This window comes from Natrix helvetica (genome assembly GCF_964273705.1).
Source record: "Natrix helvetica genome assembly, chromosome: Z".
NCBI lineage: Eukaryota > Metazoa > Chordata > Lepidosauria > Squamata > Natricidae > Natrix > Natrix helvetica.
In genome coordinates, this window is record NC_138554.1 from 111035677 (window position 1) to 111051775 (window position 16099).

The 16099-nt window shown below is 36.8% G+C and overlaps 1 protein-coding gene across 3 annotated transcripts in view; it reads right to left on the minus strand.

The window, feature by feature from the left end:
- Nucleotides 1-3084: 3084 nt before the first annotated feature.
- The window catches only part of LOC309382052 (uncharacterized protein), a 45702-nt gene continuing 32687 nt past the window's right edge, over nucleotides 3085-16099 (minus strand). For 2 of the 3 annotated variants that reach the window (XM_081933506.1, XM_081933505.1), the window contains exons 5-10: nucleotides 11083-11165; nucleotides 8646-8786; nucleotides 7733-7870; nucleotides 5238-7332; nucleotides 3749-3789; nucleotides 3085-3269 (exon numbers count right to left, since the gene is read on the minus strand). In XM_081933506.1, coding sequence (XP_081789632.1) covers nucleotides 3143-3269; nucleotides 3749-3789; nucleotides 5238-7332; nucleotides 7733-7870; nucleotides 8646-8786; nucleotides 11083-11165 — 2625 coding nt within the window. In that variant the 3' untranslated portion in view covers nucleotides 3085-3142. Of the gene's footprint in view, nucleotides 3270-3748; nucleotides 3790-4064; nucleotides 4180-5237; nucleotides 7333-7732; nucleotides 7871-8645; nucleotides 8787-11082; nucleotides 11166-16099 lie in introns of those variants that run through there. The other variant, XM_081933507.1, reaches the window with a different exon arrangement.

Here is a 16099-nt window from a genome sequence, read left to right on the forward strand (position 1 = left end):
TAAAAATACATTGTAACAACATTTGGAATAGTGTTTCAATTCACTTTTGTGATCTGAGTCTTCTTCTTGTCTCCTCTCCCCCCCCCCCCGTCCACTGGCAGAGCCTCAGCCCCACCCTGCTTTGTATCTTGTGTAGGATCCCCCACATCACCTAATAGAGCAGTATGTTTTTTCATGAAAGCCTCTGCTTCCGCAACTGTGTTAATTCTAATTCTACTGCCCTCCCAAAAAATCAACATGCCTTCTGGTAACAGCCACCTGAACCAGATCCCATTATTATATAATTTTTTTGCTAAGAAGATATATTTCCTTCTCTTATCTCTTACTTTCTTTGGTATCTGCTTAAGAATGGCTATTTCTTTATCCTTATATTTTAATGGTCCTCCCCTTTGAGCTCCTAGAACCTCATCTCTTGTGGTTTTTCTAAGAAATTTAACATGAACTTCCCTTGGGACATTATGTGTTCTTGCATAGGCTGAGTTAATCCTATAAATCAAGTCAATATCCCACCCAAGCTGTTGTTTATCTCTGTTAATATATTCTGCTAACAATGTGATATTCGTTCTCAATTTCTGGTAAATTTTGAAACCTAAGAAAAAAAGACATCCTTTCAAATTCCGTTTTTATCATATGATTCTCAAATTCTATATTCCCCCTTTGGATTGCCTCCAGGCCGCTCCTCATCCCAACCGCACCCTCCTCCAATACACCTATCCGCTGCTCGTTCTGTGTAGTTTTTTGTTGTGTCTCTCTGAGCTGATCATTTAAGCCCAATCTTTATCCAATTGTATCATTGCCCAAAATGAAAATGAAACAATTACAAAAAGGCTTTGACAGCTCAGAAAGGAGACTGAATATTCTATCAAATACAGTTATCTCCAGAATATCCAAGAAATAAACAAATCAGAGAAACATCCATGGATTCACCATTCTCCTGACTCGTAACAGAAATCATAATGCAATATCTAGAAACTCTAGCACTTCTACACAAAGAATCAAAATGTGGATGACATCATTAAAATAAAATAAAAAACCACAGAGAGGACACATGGAACAATCCAAAACATCTTTGAACGAATAAAATTCACAAAGGAAGGAGAAAACAATAACATACTAGTCTGCCTGGATATCCTCATCATCAGGGAAAATGATGGCACATCAGAAATGTAAGTCTGTTAAAAAACAACCTACACTAACCAAGTACTCTGTTAACGAAGTAACAATCCAAATCCAAAGAGGAACTGTGTAGATGACTGCAAATCCACAGCAACCTAGAACATCAGAAAAATGAAGAAAATTGATAACCACACAATTTTTCAAAAAGTGCCAGGCAACTCAACCCATTATGGGTCAATCAAAACAAGCTACGTATAGAATAAAAGTTTCATCAAAAACATCTCTGAAACAATTAACAGACTACTATAACCACACAGCATCACAATAGTATACAAACCACTAAAGCCTTCTAATACCTCATAATTATAGGTAGTCCTCGACTTACGATGATTCACTTAATGATTCAATTATAATGACAGTCTCAGAAAAGGTACTTTTCTGTACCGTAAGTAAGTCACTTTCTACCATGGCAGGTGTTACATGCACGCGCGCACACACACACATACCCTCAATCTATGACCATAATGGAGTTAGCATTACACGTGGTGACAATCATTAAGTGAGAGGATCAATTGCCTTGCTCAATGATCCCAATCTCTGTTCTCCCTGATGCAATTGTTAAATGACCATACAGGCTGTTAAGAAGAGCTACAGTACCTCATCTGTGGATGACGCCCTGTGTTCCCACCCAGCCTTAGCAGGACCAAGAAACAGACTCCTTGTCCCCCCCTAAAAAAAACCTCTTTATTTAGCTACTGTGAATTCATGGCATTTACACAGAAAAGTCCAGGAAATAATCTTTCCAAGGGTTAATTGGAGTAACAGACCTTATCAGTACTTGGATAATTGCCAGGCCAAGAGTTTCCAGTAGCAAAGCTGTAAATTAATTCCTGGCAATCAGTCTCTGAGGCATGAACCACGATCAACAAACGAAATACGAACTGTTGTCTCCTGCAACTACCATTCCCCTTTTGCTTCTATTTATTCCCTAGCCAGGGAGGGACCATTCAGCATCCACATGTGCCTTTCTTCCTGAGTCAGCCCCTGCTCCTCAGTTGTTTTCTCATGACAGCTCTGCGCATACACAAATCTGGAACAGGCCCCAGCTGTTTTTCCCCACTTATCTCTGACTCCGAAGGCAGCTGTGAAATGTCGGACAGCTTCCAACACAGCACATGCATCAGAACCTTCCCCAGACTCCAGGACTGGCCCAAGTTCTTCTGTAGCTGCCTCATCATCTGAGTTTGGTAGGCCACAACACTCTGGGAGGCCTAGCAGAAGCCCAGGACTACCTGCTCCAAGGCCTTAAAACCCCCCATACCATACACTGCTCAACAACCTCATTCCCGAGGGGCATAAAACTGCATGGTCTGCTTTACGTCCCTCAGGATTGAGGACGTTGAGCAAAGTAGTTATATGAAATCTCAATGAGAGTTTTATTCAACAAATGAGATTCTGGTACACTTGTTATTGTAAGTTGGAGTCTATCTGTAAACTAAGAGACTCAAAAGCAGAAGAAAAAAGTCGTCTACAGCAAACATACAATATAAGGACTGTAAAAGCCACCATGTAGAAAAGATGGCAGAATTTTAGCATCCATCATCATCAACAATCATGAACACTAAGTAGCAGTGAGAAGACACAATGAAAACAAATTTAAATGGGCACAACTAGAAATAACCCATGACAACCCTCAGATGACTGTGGGAAGAGAAAGGTAGACAATTAATTTTCAGTAAAAGCAGGTGGAGAACTGAGTCTGGATTTTGCATTTTACTTTTGTATATACCTCGTAATTTTTTCCTCTCTCTCTTTAAAGAGATTGGAACTTGCCCTGTTTCTTATTATCTCAATCTTTCCTCCAGTCAAAACTACATTTTGTTGTGAAAGCCTATCCATAAGACAGATTTGGACTATATTAGAAATGAAAACAAGAACAAATTAAAGATTTTGACTATTATACATTATATATTCTTTACAAAGTCGCTATAATACCAACTTTTTTTTTCATCCTGGTACTGAAAAGTTAATAAGATCTAAGGCCCTGCTTACTCACTACACAGTACCGTCTAATATGTACATAAATAGAGAGAAAAATGAACACTGCCAGGAGGATGAATCCACAAGTCTTCAATATTTGTCTCTGATTTTTTCTGAAAAGAACAGAGAAAAGACAGCTCATTAGGAAACCTTTGCTAATTCACTCTGCCCACTTGCCTTTCATTGGCTGGGTATTTCCAAACTATATCATCTGCACTCAACTGAATCATATTAAGAATTGTAGCCCAACGTATCTTGAGGGCATCAAATATAGTCTGATCCAGTGCTTCTCAACAGGCCACCAGAGAGAAAGAGCTAATTCCTGATATATTTTGGGATCTACTGTGATGGGAAGTTAAGCATCATCAGGCTGAAAGGAGGACGATAGTGGTCTCAAAGAGCAATAATCAGATCACTTTGTGAAAGAACATTTAATCAAATGGTATTAAGCATGGAGAGGCATTTCATTTCCAATCCAGACATTTGAAAGGATAGGGACTTTTCAAATATTTAGAGGGAATGGGAAATATATTCAAAACAGATGAATTAAATATCTATGATTACAGCCAACATTAGTTAGAATAAGACATACCTGCAACACAAGCTCAGCTTATCTAGTTTATTCCTTAAAGTCTGGAAGCCATGAGGAGTAAATAACAAAAACAAGTGAATAGATTTTCATGCACATCTATTGCATTAATAACTATATTGATTGTACAGTCATTGCCTAAATTACATGATTTTAGCAAATAATTTGATGGTTCAGATTCTAATTACAAGTATACATTGAGTCATATAGGTATCTCTCATCCAACTTCATCTCTTCCAGTTCCAATTCTTTTTAGAAGCAATCTGGTAGTCCCCTTTCTGACTAAAAATTATATTAAAAGGGAACTTTTATTAAATGTGGTATCTTCCAGACTTCTAACATGGCTCTCTTTCAATGTCTCATACTTTTCGTCAACTCTTCTGAATCTTCCCAAATAAAAGTCATATGCAGATTATAACATATGGCACCATTTTCTGAAATATATGTTTTAAAACAAGGAATATTAGATTTCACCTATTTGCAAGAGGCCCCGTGACAATCTTCACAGATATTTACTTTTAATCCCTCAGAAATTGCTTTTGTATTCCTCAATTTCTACATTCAAACTGTTTTTATCTTATGACAAACTACTAGTAGTTGAATTTTCTCCATTGTTTTCTCTCTATATATATAAATCAGCATTTCTTAATCTTTTTAACCAAAATTATTTGCTGAGTGGCTACATGTGAATCCAGAGAACAGAAAGGGGATTCATTCTTTTGCTAGCCAAATAATGCTGTCTGAAGGTGGTATTTCCATCACTCCTATAGATTAGGAAAAAGAGTAAGCCCGCTCCAGTCCATCTTGGGCTTTTGAATTTAGGGTTAAAAAGCTAAAGATGCAGTGTTATAGTATACCTCTGGTGAGGAATATATCAGGAAGCTTCTTGTTCCTCATTTTGAGTATTAGCTACACAGCATCATGTGAGATATCGGGACTTTTTCTCCTTCATTAAACTGGGCATGGCCAGTGTGTGACACATCCGGCATGACAGCCCTGCTCTACACCAAGGATGGGTTACATTTAGCCATCTATATTCAAAATTACTACTGAATTCTTGCTAACAAATCAGGAGCCTGGTAGCAACTTTTCTAACATTTTGTATTAAAAGGCATCAGCTTTCATGAGCTGCAGCTTACTTTATCAAGTGCTTTTTATCCTCAGAATTTTCCTTTCTCATTCAAACTCTTCTTCCTCTTCTTCATTTGGGGTTTCAACTATTTTCTCTATGTTTTTAACTTTTTAGTTTTAATATAATTAAATCCCAATTCTGGATTAAAAAAATTTTCTTTGAAATTCATTTTATGCAAACATTTGCTATGACCTCTTTCTTTCTCTCCAAGTTCCCCTTGAAGATAGCTTGCTATTCAGAAATAAAAATAAAATAATTTCCTTTCAATTCAATTCAATATATAAAGAAAAGAGTGACTCCCCCCCCCTGGAATAATTTGTCCACCCTTACTATAGCTATTTATGTTGGCTGTTCATATACCTGTTTTTCTTGAGAAGGAATTCCTTTGGAAACTTTTATCCTCCATATTTTAGGATCTTTTCTTCCTGTCATCTCGCTTAATATTTCCTCCTGCAGACCATGAATAGATATTTTAAGCCACTCTTCCACATTTAAATGGGTTGTTTCAGGCCCTTCCTCTTGGAAGTGATTTAGGGTTGAATCAAGCCATTCCTTCACATATGGCATGGATTCTTCAGGACATCCCATCTGGATATTTTGAATGGATTTTTGGAGCCATTCCTCCAGGTTGCTTCCGGCTCCATCTGAAGACTCTTGCTTGAGTTTTTTCAAAGATGTTTGCAGCCATGCTTGAATACCTGTTCTGGATGCAGTAGAACCATGCTCTCTGGAACTTGCTAAAGTTGCTTGCAGCCATCCATTCCTCAAATGTCTTTCAGATAAAGCAGACTCTACCCGAATCACTCTCTCCCTGCTGAATCTCAGACTGGCTTTTGATGCTTTAGAGGATTGCTTTTTGAAATTCTGAATGCCATTAATTGATGTTTCAAGCCATTCCTGGGGATTTAGATGTGGTACTTCAGGTCCTTCTGGTTCAAGGTTATTTATAGATATTTCAAACCATTTTTTGACATCTTTAGCTTCCTCAGAACTTTCCTGTTCCAAGTTTGTCAAGGATTCTTGAAGCCAATTTTCCAGAACTAGGTTGGTTGCTTTAGAAGATGACAGGCTTTGTCGAGATCTTTGAAGCCATTGATATATATTTTCCAAAGGTCGTTTAGAAAGTTGTTTCTGGAGATCCTCTGTTGATTTTCCAAGCCATCCATTATTTATGCTGTCTTCAAATTTTACCTTCGACTTTTTAATATCCTGAATGCTTTTAATAGATGCTTCAAGCCATCCTTGAGTTCCTAAATGCAGTTCTTCAGGTTCTTCTTCTTCCAGGTTCTTTATAGATAGTTCAAGCCATGTTTTGACATCTTGTTTAAATTCTTCAGGACTTTCCTCTTCCACATTTTCCTGGTTATTTATAGAAGGTTCAAGCCGTGTTTTGGCATCTTGTTTAAATGCTTCAGGACTTTCCTCTTCCAGATTTTTCAAGGATTCTTCAAGCCATTTGTTCAGAACTGGTCTAGGTTCTTCAGAAGCTGAGACTTTTTCTAGGGATCCTTGAAGCCATTGTAATATATTTTCCGCTGGTCCTTCAGAACATTGCTTCTTCAGGTTCTGTATTGATTTTTCAAACCATCCATTTCTTAGGCTATTTTGAAAAGATATCTTAGGCTTCTGTAAATCCTGAAGGCTTTTAATAGATTCTTTAAGCCATTCCTGAGCATTTAAATTGGGTGTTTCAGGTCCTTCCTCTTCAAGGTTATTTACAGACATTTGAAGCCATTCTTTGGCATCTTGATTAGATGTTTCAGGACTTTCCTCTTCTAGATTTTTCAAAGAGTCTCGAAGCCATTTTTCCAGAACTGGTTCAGGTGTTTTAGAAGATGAGAGGTTTTCTAAGGATCCTTCAAGCCACTGTAATATATTTTTCACAGGTACTTCAGAACCTTGCTTCTTCAGGTTTTCTATTGATTTTTCAAGCCATCCCTTTCTTAAGCAACTTCGAGATTCTGCCTCATATTTCTGAAGATCTTGAATACTTTTAATAGATCCTTCAAGCCATTCCTCCACATTCATTGGGGATGTTTCTGGCCCTTTTTTTTGAAGACAATTTATGGATGTATCCAACCATTCCTTTACATCTTCCCTGGATACTTCTGGACATTCCTTTTCAAGATTCATCACTGAAGCTTTAAGCCATTCTGGCAAGGTGTGTCTTGATACCTTATGGGAATCCTCTTTCAGGTTTTTTAGAGATTCCTGAAGCCATTCCTGTACATTTTTTCTACATTCTTTGGAATGTTTGGTTTTGAGATTGTCTATGGAAGCTTGAAGCCATTCCTTTTTTAGTTCATTTTCCGGCATTTGATGTTCTGGTTTTTCAGCATCTGCACTTGTTTGCCAGATAGTCACCAAGCATTTTTTGTATTCTTTGCTCACAAGTGATAGTAACTTGTCTCTATACATCAGTGACCTACAACAGTCCTTTCTTAGCATTCTCTCTCTAGAAAAATCAGAAGGTTACATATGAATCTCGACCAACAAACATCTAATTTGTCTTTTAGACAACTGTTTATTATGCTCTGGATCTCAAGTTTAGTTTTATTTATTTGCTTATATCTTCAATTGTATCATAATTTTCTTCAATGTAAAAGAAATGTAATGTGGACTCTCATATTTAAAACTTTTAAAAACCCCTTTTAAAATGATACAGTAATAGTCTTTAAAATCCAGTAACAGTCTAAGCTAGCAAAAGGAAACCAGATGTAATATATGTTCTTCTCCATCCTTTTTTGCTTACTGTATCTTAAAGTCTCCATATAATGTTTTATTATGGAACTAAGGAGAATTTAATACAAAATTATAGAAGGGAAAGTCAGAGTTGCTATTTAAAAATGGCTCACCTGTTCAGTTTTTCCTCAAACTTTTCACACCACTGCTGTTTCTTCCAACGTAGGCAGCAAATAGTATCAGTAAGGTCCTTTTTCTCACAGTGGAGCTCTTCTATGTCCGCCAATAGATGAGAAAGTATGACTTTCTTTCTGTAAAATATTGATAGTGAAAATAATCCATTTTTACTTGAATTGATAAGCCAGTTTTTAAATTGAAAAACATTAAACATGCCATTATACAGTATATGTTTGTTATATATATATTTATACATTTTAATTAATTCAGTTTTGCTATTTCTGTAACAACTAGCGGTCTATCTTATGTTTTATTGATTTATTTGATATATCAGAAATGTTCTGTAAAAATGACAAATCAGTAAATCTTCCCAGATCACAGCTATATCTCCATTAAAGGGATTTGATTAGCTACCTCAGCATTCATCATTATATTGATAATGATTGGATTATTTAAGTATAAGTTAATGACCTTTACTTCAATATTTAGCATTACTTAATTTATTAATACAAGCAAGGATTCTTTATACTTTTTCTTTCTTTTACATTTTACAAAAGGTGCAAATCAATCCAAAACACTTTCCAGAAGCAGTAAAAAGTTATGGACACAAAGTGTGGGAAAAGTCCTCTCTTGGTCCCAAATGTAAAAGTATCAAGATATCCCAACAAGTTGCTTTCTGACTGAAAGCCTTTTAGGGAACAAGGCCCCTGAGATCTGATTGACATGTTTGAAGAGCTAGACTTTTTTCAACAAGTTGAAAGGAGTCACCTCTGATTTTCCTCCAATGTTCCTCTCTGCATTATAGCCAAACAGAATATTGCATAATATATCTCCAGATATAGATGTAAAAAGACTTTAATATGACATTCTGGAAGAGTAAGTCCGGATTGCTCTCTAGAAATTTCTCACCTGTTAAGTTCTTCTTTAAGATATTTATTGTCTTTCAAGATTTCCTCCTTTTCTCTGCCTAGTTTTTCAACCTTGTATCTGAGAGACAAATTCTCTCTTTTCAGCTTGGATACCTGCAATGCTTCATCTGATATATTCCTTCTGTAAAATATCAAGGCCAGAGTGAAATTACCCCACTTAGCTTTTTTACTTGCATCATCAAACTGTTTAAAATTAAAAATAATAAAAAATACCTGATATTGTCTTTTGCTATACATATCCTCACATTTTAATTAATTCAGGGGTGCTATTTCTATTACACCAGTAATTGCTTCTTATAGTTAATTATGCTTTAACGATTTATTGGATATTTTAGAATTGCCCAGTTAAGTGACAAATGAGTAAATCATTCCAGACTGGAGCTATAACTTATATTCTTAAATAATTTGATTAGCTACTTCAGAATTAATGTTATCATCTTTATATTTATAAGAGTAGGATTATTTAAGTACAAGCTAATGAGTTTTACTTCAGTATTATTAATTTTTAGCATTACTTCACCTATTAATACCACTAAGAAGTCTTTAGATGAAAACACATTTTCTCACTTACATTCTACAAAAGGTGCAAACCAATTCAAAATAAGTTCCAAAAGAGAAGCCATAGATGCAGAATACAGTTCCCAAATGTCAATTTAGCCCAACATCTTGCTTTCTCATCAGTTAAGGCAGTACCTTGTTTGGCAAATAGTACAAAGCCAAGAAGCAAATTTGAAATCATGTGAGAGGCTACATTTTTTTTAAAAAATCACCTATTGTTATTTCCAGATTTTTCTTTCAAAGCTTAACAGAATAGTATGGTTTTCACCACCACCCTTCTGATGTTAACAGGAAAATTGATGGGACTGAATTTCAAAGAGCTGAAATAGGAAGAAGCTAAGACCTGTGCTCAATGAAGTGCAGATGAGAAATTAGGAAATACAATCACAGATTTCTTGAATTATAGATGATTTGGCCCTGACTGGAAATGAAAGCTTTTTAGAGAATAAGCGGAACTGAGTTGTTTTTGGAGATAAAGGGAACTTCAGATGCTTGGAGAGCCAGAATTTTTTCAACAGGTTGAAATGAGACTTCTTATTTTCAACAATATTGGCCCAAGCAATGTAGTTAAACCCAGAGAATTGCATAATGTATGATCAGGAAGAGGTGCTAAATTGAATTTAATATAAAATTTTGGAAGAGAAAGTTAGGATTGCTCTCTGAAAGTTTCTCACCTGTTAAATTATCTTTAAGATGTTTGTTTCTCTTCAAAGTTCCTCCTTCTCTCCATCTAGTTTTTCAACCCTGCAGCTCATTTTTATTTTTTTCCAAAAATATTTATCATTTCTATTTTGATGTGAACAGAAAAACTTTGTCAAATCTACACTTCATTCAAAGGGCTATAGCCAAGTCTATTTCATTATTCCAGAATTGGCTTGATTAACCATTCATATTAATCTGCAACTAGCACAAGACCCTGCCAATTATTTTTAGTTGTGAGAAATTAATAATTACCTTCTTATCTTTAGCAGAGATGTTCCTCCTTATCTCTGCTAAAACATTTCAACACTTCAGCTCCAGAGTTACAATTCCACTGAATGTGAAAATATTCTTCATATTCAACTACCAAATTGCATTATAATGCCAAATTCTCTTAAATTCTTTTGCTGATGTTTTATTTTTTTTTAATATAATGGCCAATTCCATTGTCAAAGTAGAAAATATGAATATTATGTTCAAATTCTACTTATTTAATAGGATGCAAAGATTTAAAGGAATGCTTCCATGATGAAGTTTTGATTACCACATAATAACAATTTCCTTGATGAAATTTTGATTACCACATGATAACACATTCACAAAATAAACCAGGCTATTACTAAGAGTCATCACTGACTTGGTGGCAGCTCATCAATCAAGATAATAAACTACTTTTCAGAAATCATTCTGCAGAGGATATATAAAAGTTGGGGGGGGGGTATGATGATTACATTATAATATTTATGTCCTACATTTTAATATACAATTATTGGCCATTATTACATATTATTTTATAATTTATTATCTAATTCAATTGGAATGGGTTATATAATTCAGAGTGTCCTCTACTCAGATATATAAACAACGATGAACAGAGTATTAAAAGTGAGTAAAATTTCTTTTTAATCTAACTTATTTCAGTATGACTTATTTGCGAAGTTAAATATCTTCCTTCAGAACTCCTGGGACATTAAATAATTCTGTTTCACTTGGATTTAATCTCACTATCACACTATCAATGACCACCATAAGAAAAATTTTGTGTTTGATGGATGTAAAGTAACACAATACAAAACCCAAGAACTCTGGGCAACTGAAAGTCTGTTTTTCCAAAATAAAAGGGTGCCACATAAAGCATTTTCAGCTATGCCAAAATTTACCTAAAGTCCTGCAGCTGAGCATACTCCAGGTGTTGTTCTGGTTTTATTTCCATCAAACCTCGTTCAGTTGTAAGACGATCTTCCTGCAATATTAACAAAAACAAGATTTTAAAAAGACAAACTTAACTGTAAGCAATTAAGGACACTAATTTTTCAAACAATGGTTTCCTCATTGAGGGGAAGTTAACCAATGTTTCTTCACCCTCAAATCTTAGGTGGCAACCAATATCTTGGCTACCTAAACTCTGCACACTTTCCTAAAAGTAAAAAAAAAATATTTACTTTGATATTGCTGTCTATATTGGCATTTGACACTTAATACAAACTGTGTAGTTGCAGTGTGTGCTGGCATAATTTTCCTTGTTCTTTTTCATCTCCTACTTTTTATAACCTGCTGGGATGGAGTATTGAACAGCATGCTCACTATTTTGAGGCATTTAAGTCATTTTAATAAATTTGTATACTCCTTAAGTAATTATTTCTTATAAATACACCCTTTTTCTACCACAATAACAGAAGCAAAAGGGAAGAAAATCTTATTCTTGGTAAATTCATTTGAAATCTTAAAATATACCGAGTTGCATTGTAAGTCTCCTAAGCTCATCAGCAAATCAATTTGTTGTTCCTTTTCTTTAGTTTCAGTTTCTGAAAATGAGTAAATCTGCAATATCCTAAGTTTAAAATCATACCAGGAACTGGAATTCAACTATTTCAAAGGAGATTTTCCATTAATAAATAGATGCAGAATTGCAATTGAGAGAATAAGGCTAGGACCCAGAATTATTTGGGTAAATTAGATGAGGTTATTTGAGTAACTTGATAGACTCTATCTTGAATATCTGACCAGCAAGTAAGCTTTTCTGGAAAATCACAGGTTGGAACATAATCAGAAAGTTATAGTGACCTGATCAGAAAATAGCCTGATCTCTCCCTTTGTAACAGGGAATAACAGGACATATTTTGCAGGAAGCCGGTAATGATCTTATTGTTTAGTTCTGGGAAAGCGAGGTCCTTTGGGGCTTCTGAACACGTATGTTACATTTGGGGAATTTCTATGTACTTCTCACATTGTTTTTTGTTGCACGCAACTGTATTTTTTTATCCAAGTTATGACGCATTTTGATACATCATTTTGTGTATTTAAGGCACGCCTATGTACCTTGTAGTTATTCTCATTTGCTTGGGAATCCACTTGTGCAAGTGACATAAAATAAAATAGATGCTTTTTGTTGACTATAGTCTCCTTGACCATTTTTTGATATGTAGATAACATATCTGGGATATTTTTCTCACAATTTGGGGGCTCGTCCGGGATATCTCTTCTGCGGAGGAGGTTAGATGTATCTTTGGAGGCCGGCCACACTTCCATTTGAAATGTTCTGAAGGGGGTTGAAGTTCTTCTCTGGAGAGATAGCTCCTAATCTATATTGGAAGGAGACTTGGACAACGGAAAAGCACAAGTGAAGTAAATCCCGAGAATGATGCATCTGACCCAGGTAATGAATGTATGCAAAGGGATACATATGGATGGTATCTTGTTGGCTACATTTCTGTCTTGAATGTTTGATGGTGATGTGTGCTTGGAGCTTTCCTCTGGTTTAGCTGAGAATGTCAGCTAAGCAGGCTAGAAGTTATGCAGAAGAATGATTCAAGAAGGTAATGTGATTTAGGCTCTCAGGTATGAGATGGGGCCCGATTTGTTAAGGATCCTGAGGAATATGAGACAGACATTCCTTCTATGTCCCTTTTATACCCTCTTATTCCCCCATGATAGAGGGAGGGAGTATTGAGTACTATTGTGATAATATTACCGAGTGATGCACTGGGACTTGGCTGGAATTTAGGTTCCTAGAGCCAAAATAGATAAATGCCCAGAATAGGGTGTTTGAAAAGGACATCTCCGGGGGAGATGGATGAGCCAGTGATTGAAGGGAATAGAATGTCAAAGTCTTCATTACAGCTATTAGGCAATCATTAGAGAGAAGTCACACTTGTCTAAAATGAGTAAGTTTTTTTCAATAATGTGATCTGATTGCTGTTAATTGTGTTCAGGATGCATATTTTTGCTTGAAGTTATGATATATGTGATGTGCTGGCAGTGACAGACTAGGTACAGTTCTTTGCTTAAACTTGGAATTGTGGGAAAATGATATCATTATTTTTGATTGTAAACCATCCATGAAAGTTTTTCATTGTTTGTAGAATAAGGATGGTGGGATGATGCTGGTGTTGCTGGCTTATTGGGAGTAGATTGTTTGTTAGTTTACAGGAAACATAAGAGAAGTGAGGTGAAGTGATTTCGAGACCAGTAAGTGTCTGTTACTCTGTTTACGACTAATGTATGTTGGGGACTAGTAGATTAGAAGGGTTGTTGTTGTAACGACAATAGTTAGTGTTGGAAAAACAACTGAGTTAGTGTTGGAAGGATCTGAGAACGATCCCACGACAGTGGAAGATGTCAGTGAGTTCAAAAGTTTTTTGAAAATGGCTTAGTTAAAGTATTTTTTCCCCTTCCCTCTCTTGTTTTTTTTTTCTGATGCATTGCAGCAGCAGAAGGGGAGGGGGAGTGAGGGGGAGGGGGGAAAGAGGCTTGATTTCCCTTTTACACATTTTTTCCCTCTCTTTGTGTGTGAAAGAGAGGAGGGGCCAAGGGTGGCTTGCTTCTGCAGAATGACAGCTATGCGGGAAGTGCTCTGAATTGTGACTTTTAAAGGTGTTTAGATGCACTTATAGCACGGAGAAGTTGTCATTAAAGTTAAAGCTAAATGAGTTTCAGAATGAAGACCCGGGATATCTCTTTTGAGATTCTTTTGTTCCCTTTTGGGGGCAGTTTGTTTAACACCTTCATTTATGTTTTTATAGCTGAGCATTTTTGAATGCTGATGCTTTCGAATGGAATGCAATGCTGAATGCTGATTTGTAAACAAGCAGAGGCACGGTGGGAAAGGTTTTTTTTTTTCATTTTTACTTTTGAGCGGTTCTATTTGAATACATATGGTAAAAGTTTTAGAGGTGGTGGGTTCAACCACAGGGCTTTTCAAGAAGTCTGCATTTGTTACTTGCGAATGTGGAATGTGGAACAGGTGTTGGAGGAGTTTACCCAGTCCAGAGGGTACAGTTGTTGCAATATGTAGATGATTTGTACCTGAGGTTGAGAACAGTACAAAATGGTTTGTTGAGCTTTTTCAGGTGGTCAGAGAGTGTCGAGGGAGACACTAGACTGAGGTTAAGTATTTAGGTCACTTAATCAGTCGAAGTGCAAGGAGAATACATCCAGAAGGGATAGAAGGAATAGTCACACAACCCTTGCTTAAGAATAAGAAGGGAGTGAGAAAGCTGGTGGGCTTAGTTGGTTATTGCAGATTGTGGAGAATCTCAGGGAGATATGAGGATGTGATGATACTAGCTCCTGTTTTGAACTTGCCTGATGTAGGAAAAGCTTTTACGAGTTTGAAGTAGTGGAAGACTGTATTGTTGAAGGAGTATTCGGCTCAAGCGGGCTGGGATAAAAGAAACCTGTGGCATTTTTTGTCAAAATGGATATATATTGTAGTTAATAGGAACACATTTGAGAAGGTTTTAGAAGCCGGGAAGCTGGTTGATCTAATTGGTTGATATGAGCCAATTGGAAGTGGGTTGGTTGATGCAAATTTGTGAAGTGTTTCTTTAGTACAAGCTTTAATATTGTTGTATAATGAAGCAGGAAGTGGGAAACATTTATACAGATTTTAGATATGCTTATGGAGATGGATTATAAGGAATGGATTGTGGATAGTGAACAAATCAATCATGAGGGATGTCAGTGCGGAATGCAAGTTTTGATTGATTTTGTGAAACAGAAATACATTTCAATGTATTTCAATGTGAAATAGCAGGTTGCTTGGAGATGGGAATTGGATGTATGGCCTTTCCAAGTGGAATCCAAATGGATTACACTGAATTGCCAGCAGCGGAAAAGTTTGAAGTATTTCTGATGAGTCGTTTATTCAGCGGTTCATTTGGCTGAATGTTTGGCTGATGTGCAAGAATGTATGTTCAAATGACCTGTTAAGATCATATTGGAGTGGGTAATACCCGGTTACAGGTTGATTGAAGTCATTAATAGTGATAAAGGTATACGTTTTATGGCAGATAATGGAACAATTGGGAATTGATTGGTAATAAACCAAGTAGAAACAAGTTTTGTTCAGTGGAATCAAAACTTTGGGTCAGTTTCTTGAACGAATGAAGGGTTGCCTTTGTCTCTTTTATATCTTTTTAAATAAAATTCAAAGAGTTCCGGCTGCGGATCGCGACAGGCAGGCATTGCTTGCCCCGCGCACTCCTGGTGGGCTCCCCACTGATCCGGGGGGCACAGGACACCCTGGAGGGGCTCCTGCCGAGGGGGTGGCATAGCGGGGAATCCCCTGTGTCGTCGGCGGCTGGGGGGGCTCCCCGCATCACCTTAGGCACCGGGAGGCAAGAGGGGAGGCAAGAGGGGAGGCGCCGCGGCGTCTTCGCGATGAGGCAGCTGGAAGAAAGCAAGATTTGGAGCTTTGCTGTTTCTTGAGATGACCTCTTGAATTTGCTGTCTACCAACTGAAATCTAGTGATTGAATCCTGAGTGCAAGCTAATGTATTGGAAGAACGTAGAACGTAGTCTAGCCTGGAACTGGTCCTGCTATCCTCTGACACAGCAATGGGGACAAACAGTTCACTGTTCAGATGTAAGATGAAGCAAGACGTTAACTTTTCCTCATTTTCAATTACTTGATTGCAACAAAGCAGAAATTTGAAGTTCTGCTCAACAGGGAGGCATGTGCTAGTAACCTCTGCCCCCATCACATGTATCTATATGAAGCATTGGTGTGGCATTGCTTCAGGATCAAGTATCTCTGCTACCTTCAGATGATACTGGCTTCATGAAAGCCCAGTGGCGGTTATGGAAGTGGTGACTGGATTCTGATTACTTCTCTGGTGGAAATGAAGTTGCAGCCAGTGTGGGAAGGCCTGTTCCAAGTACTGTTGACAACTGAGT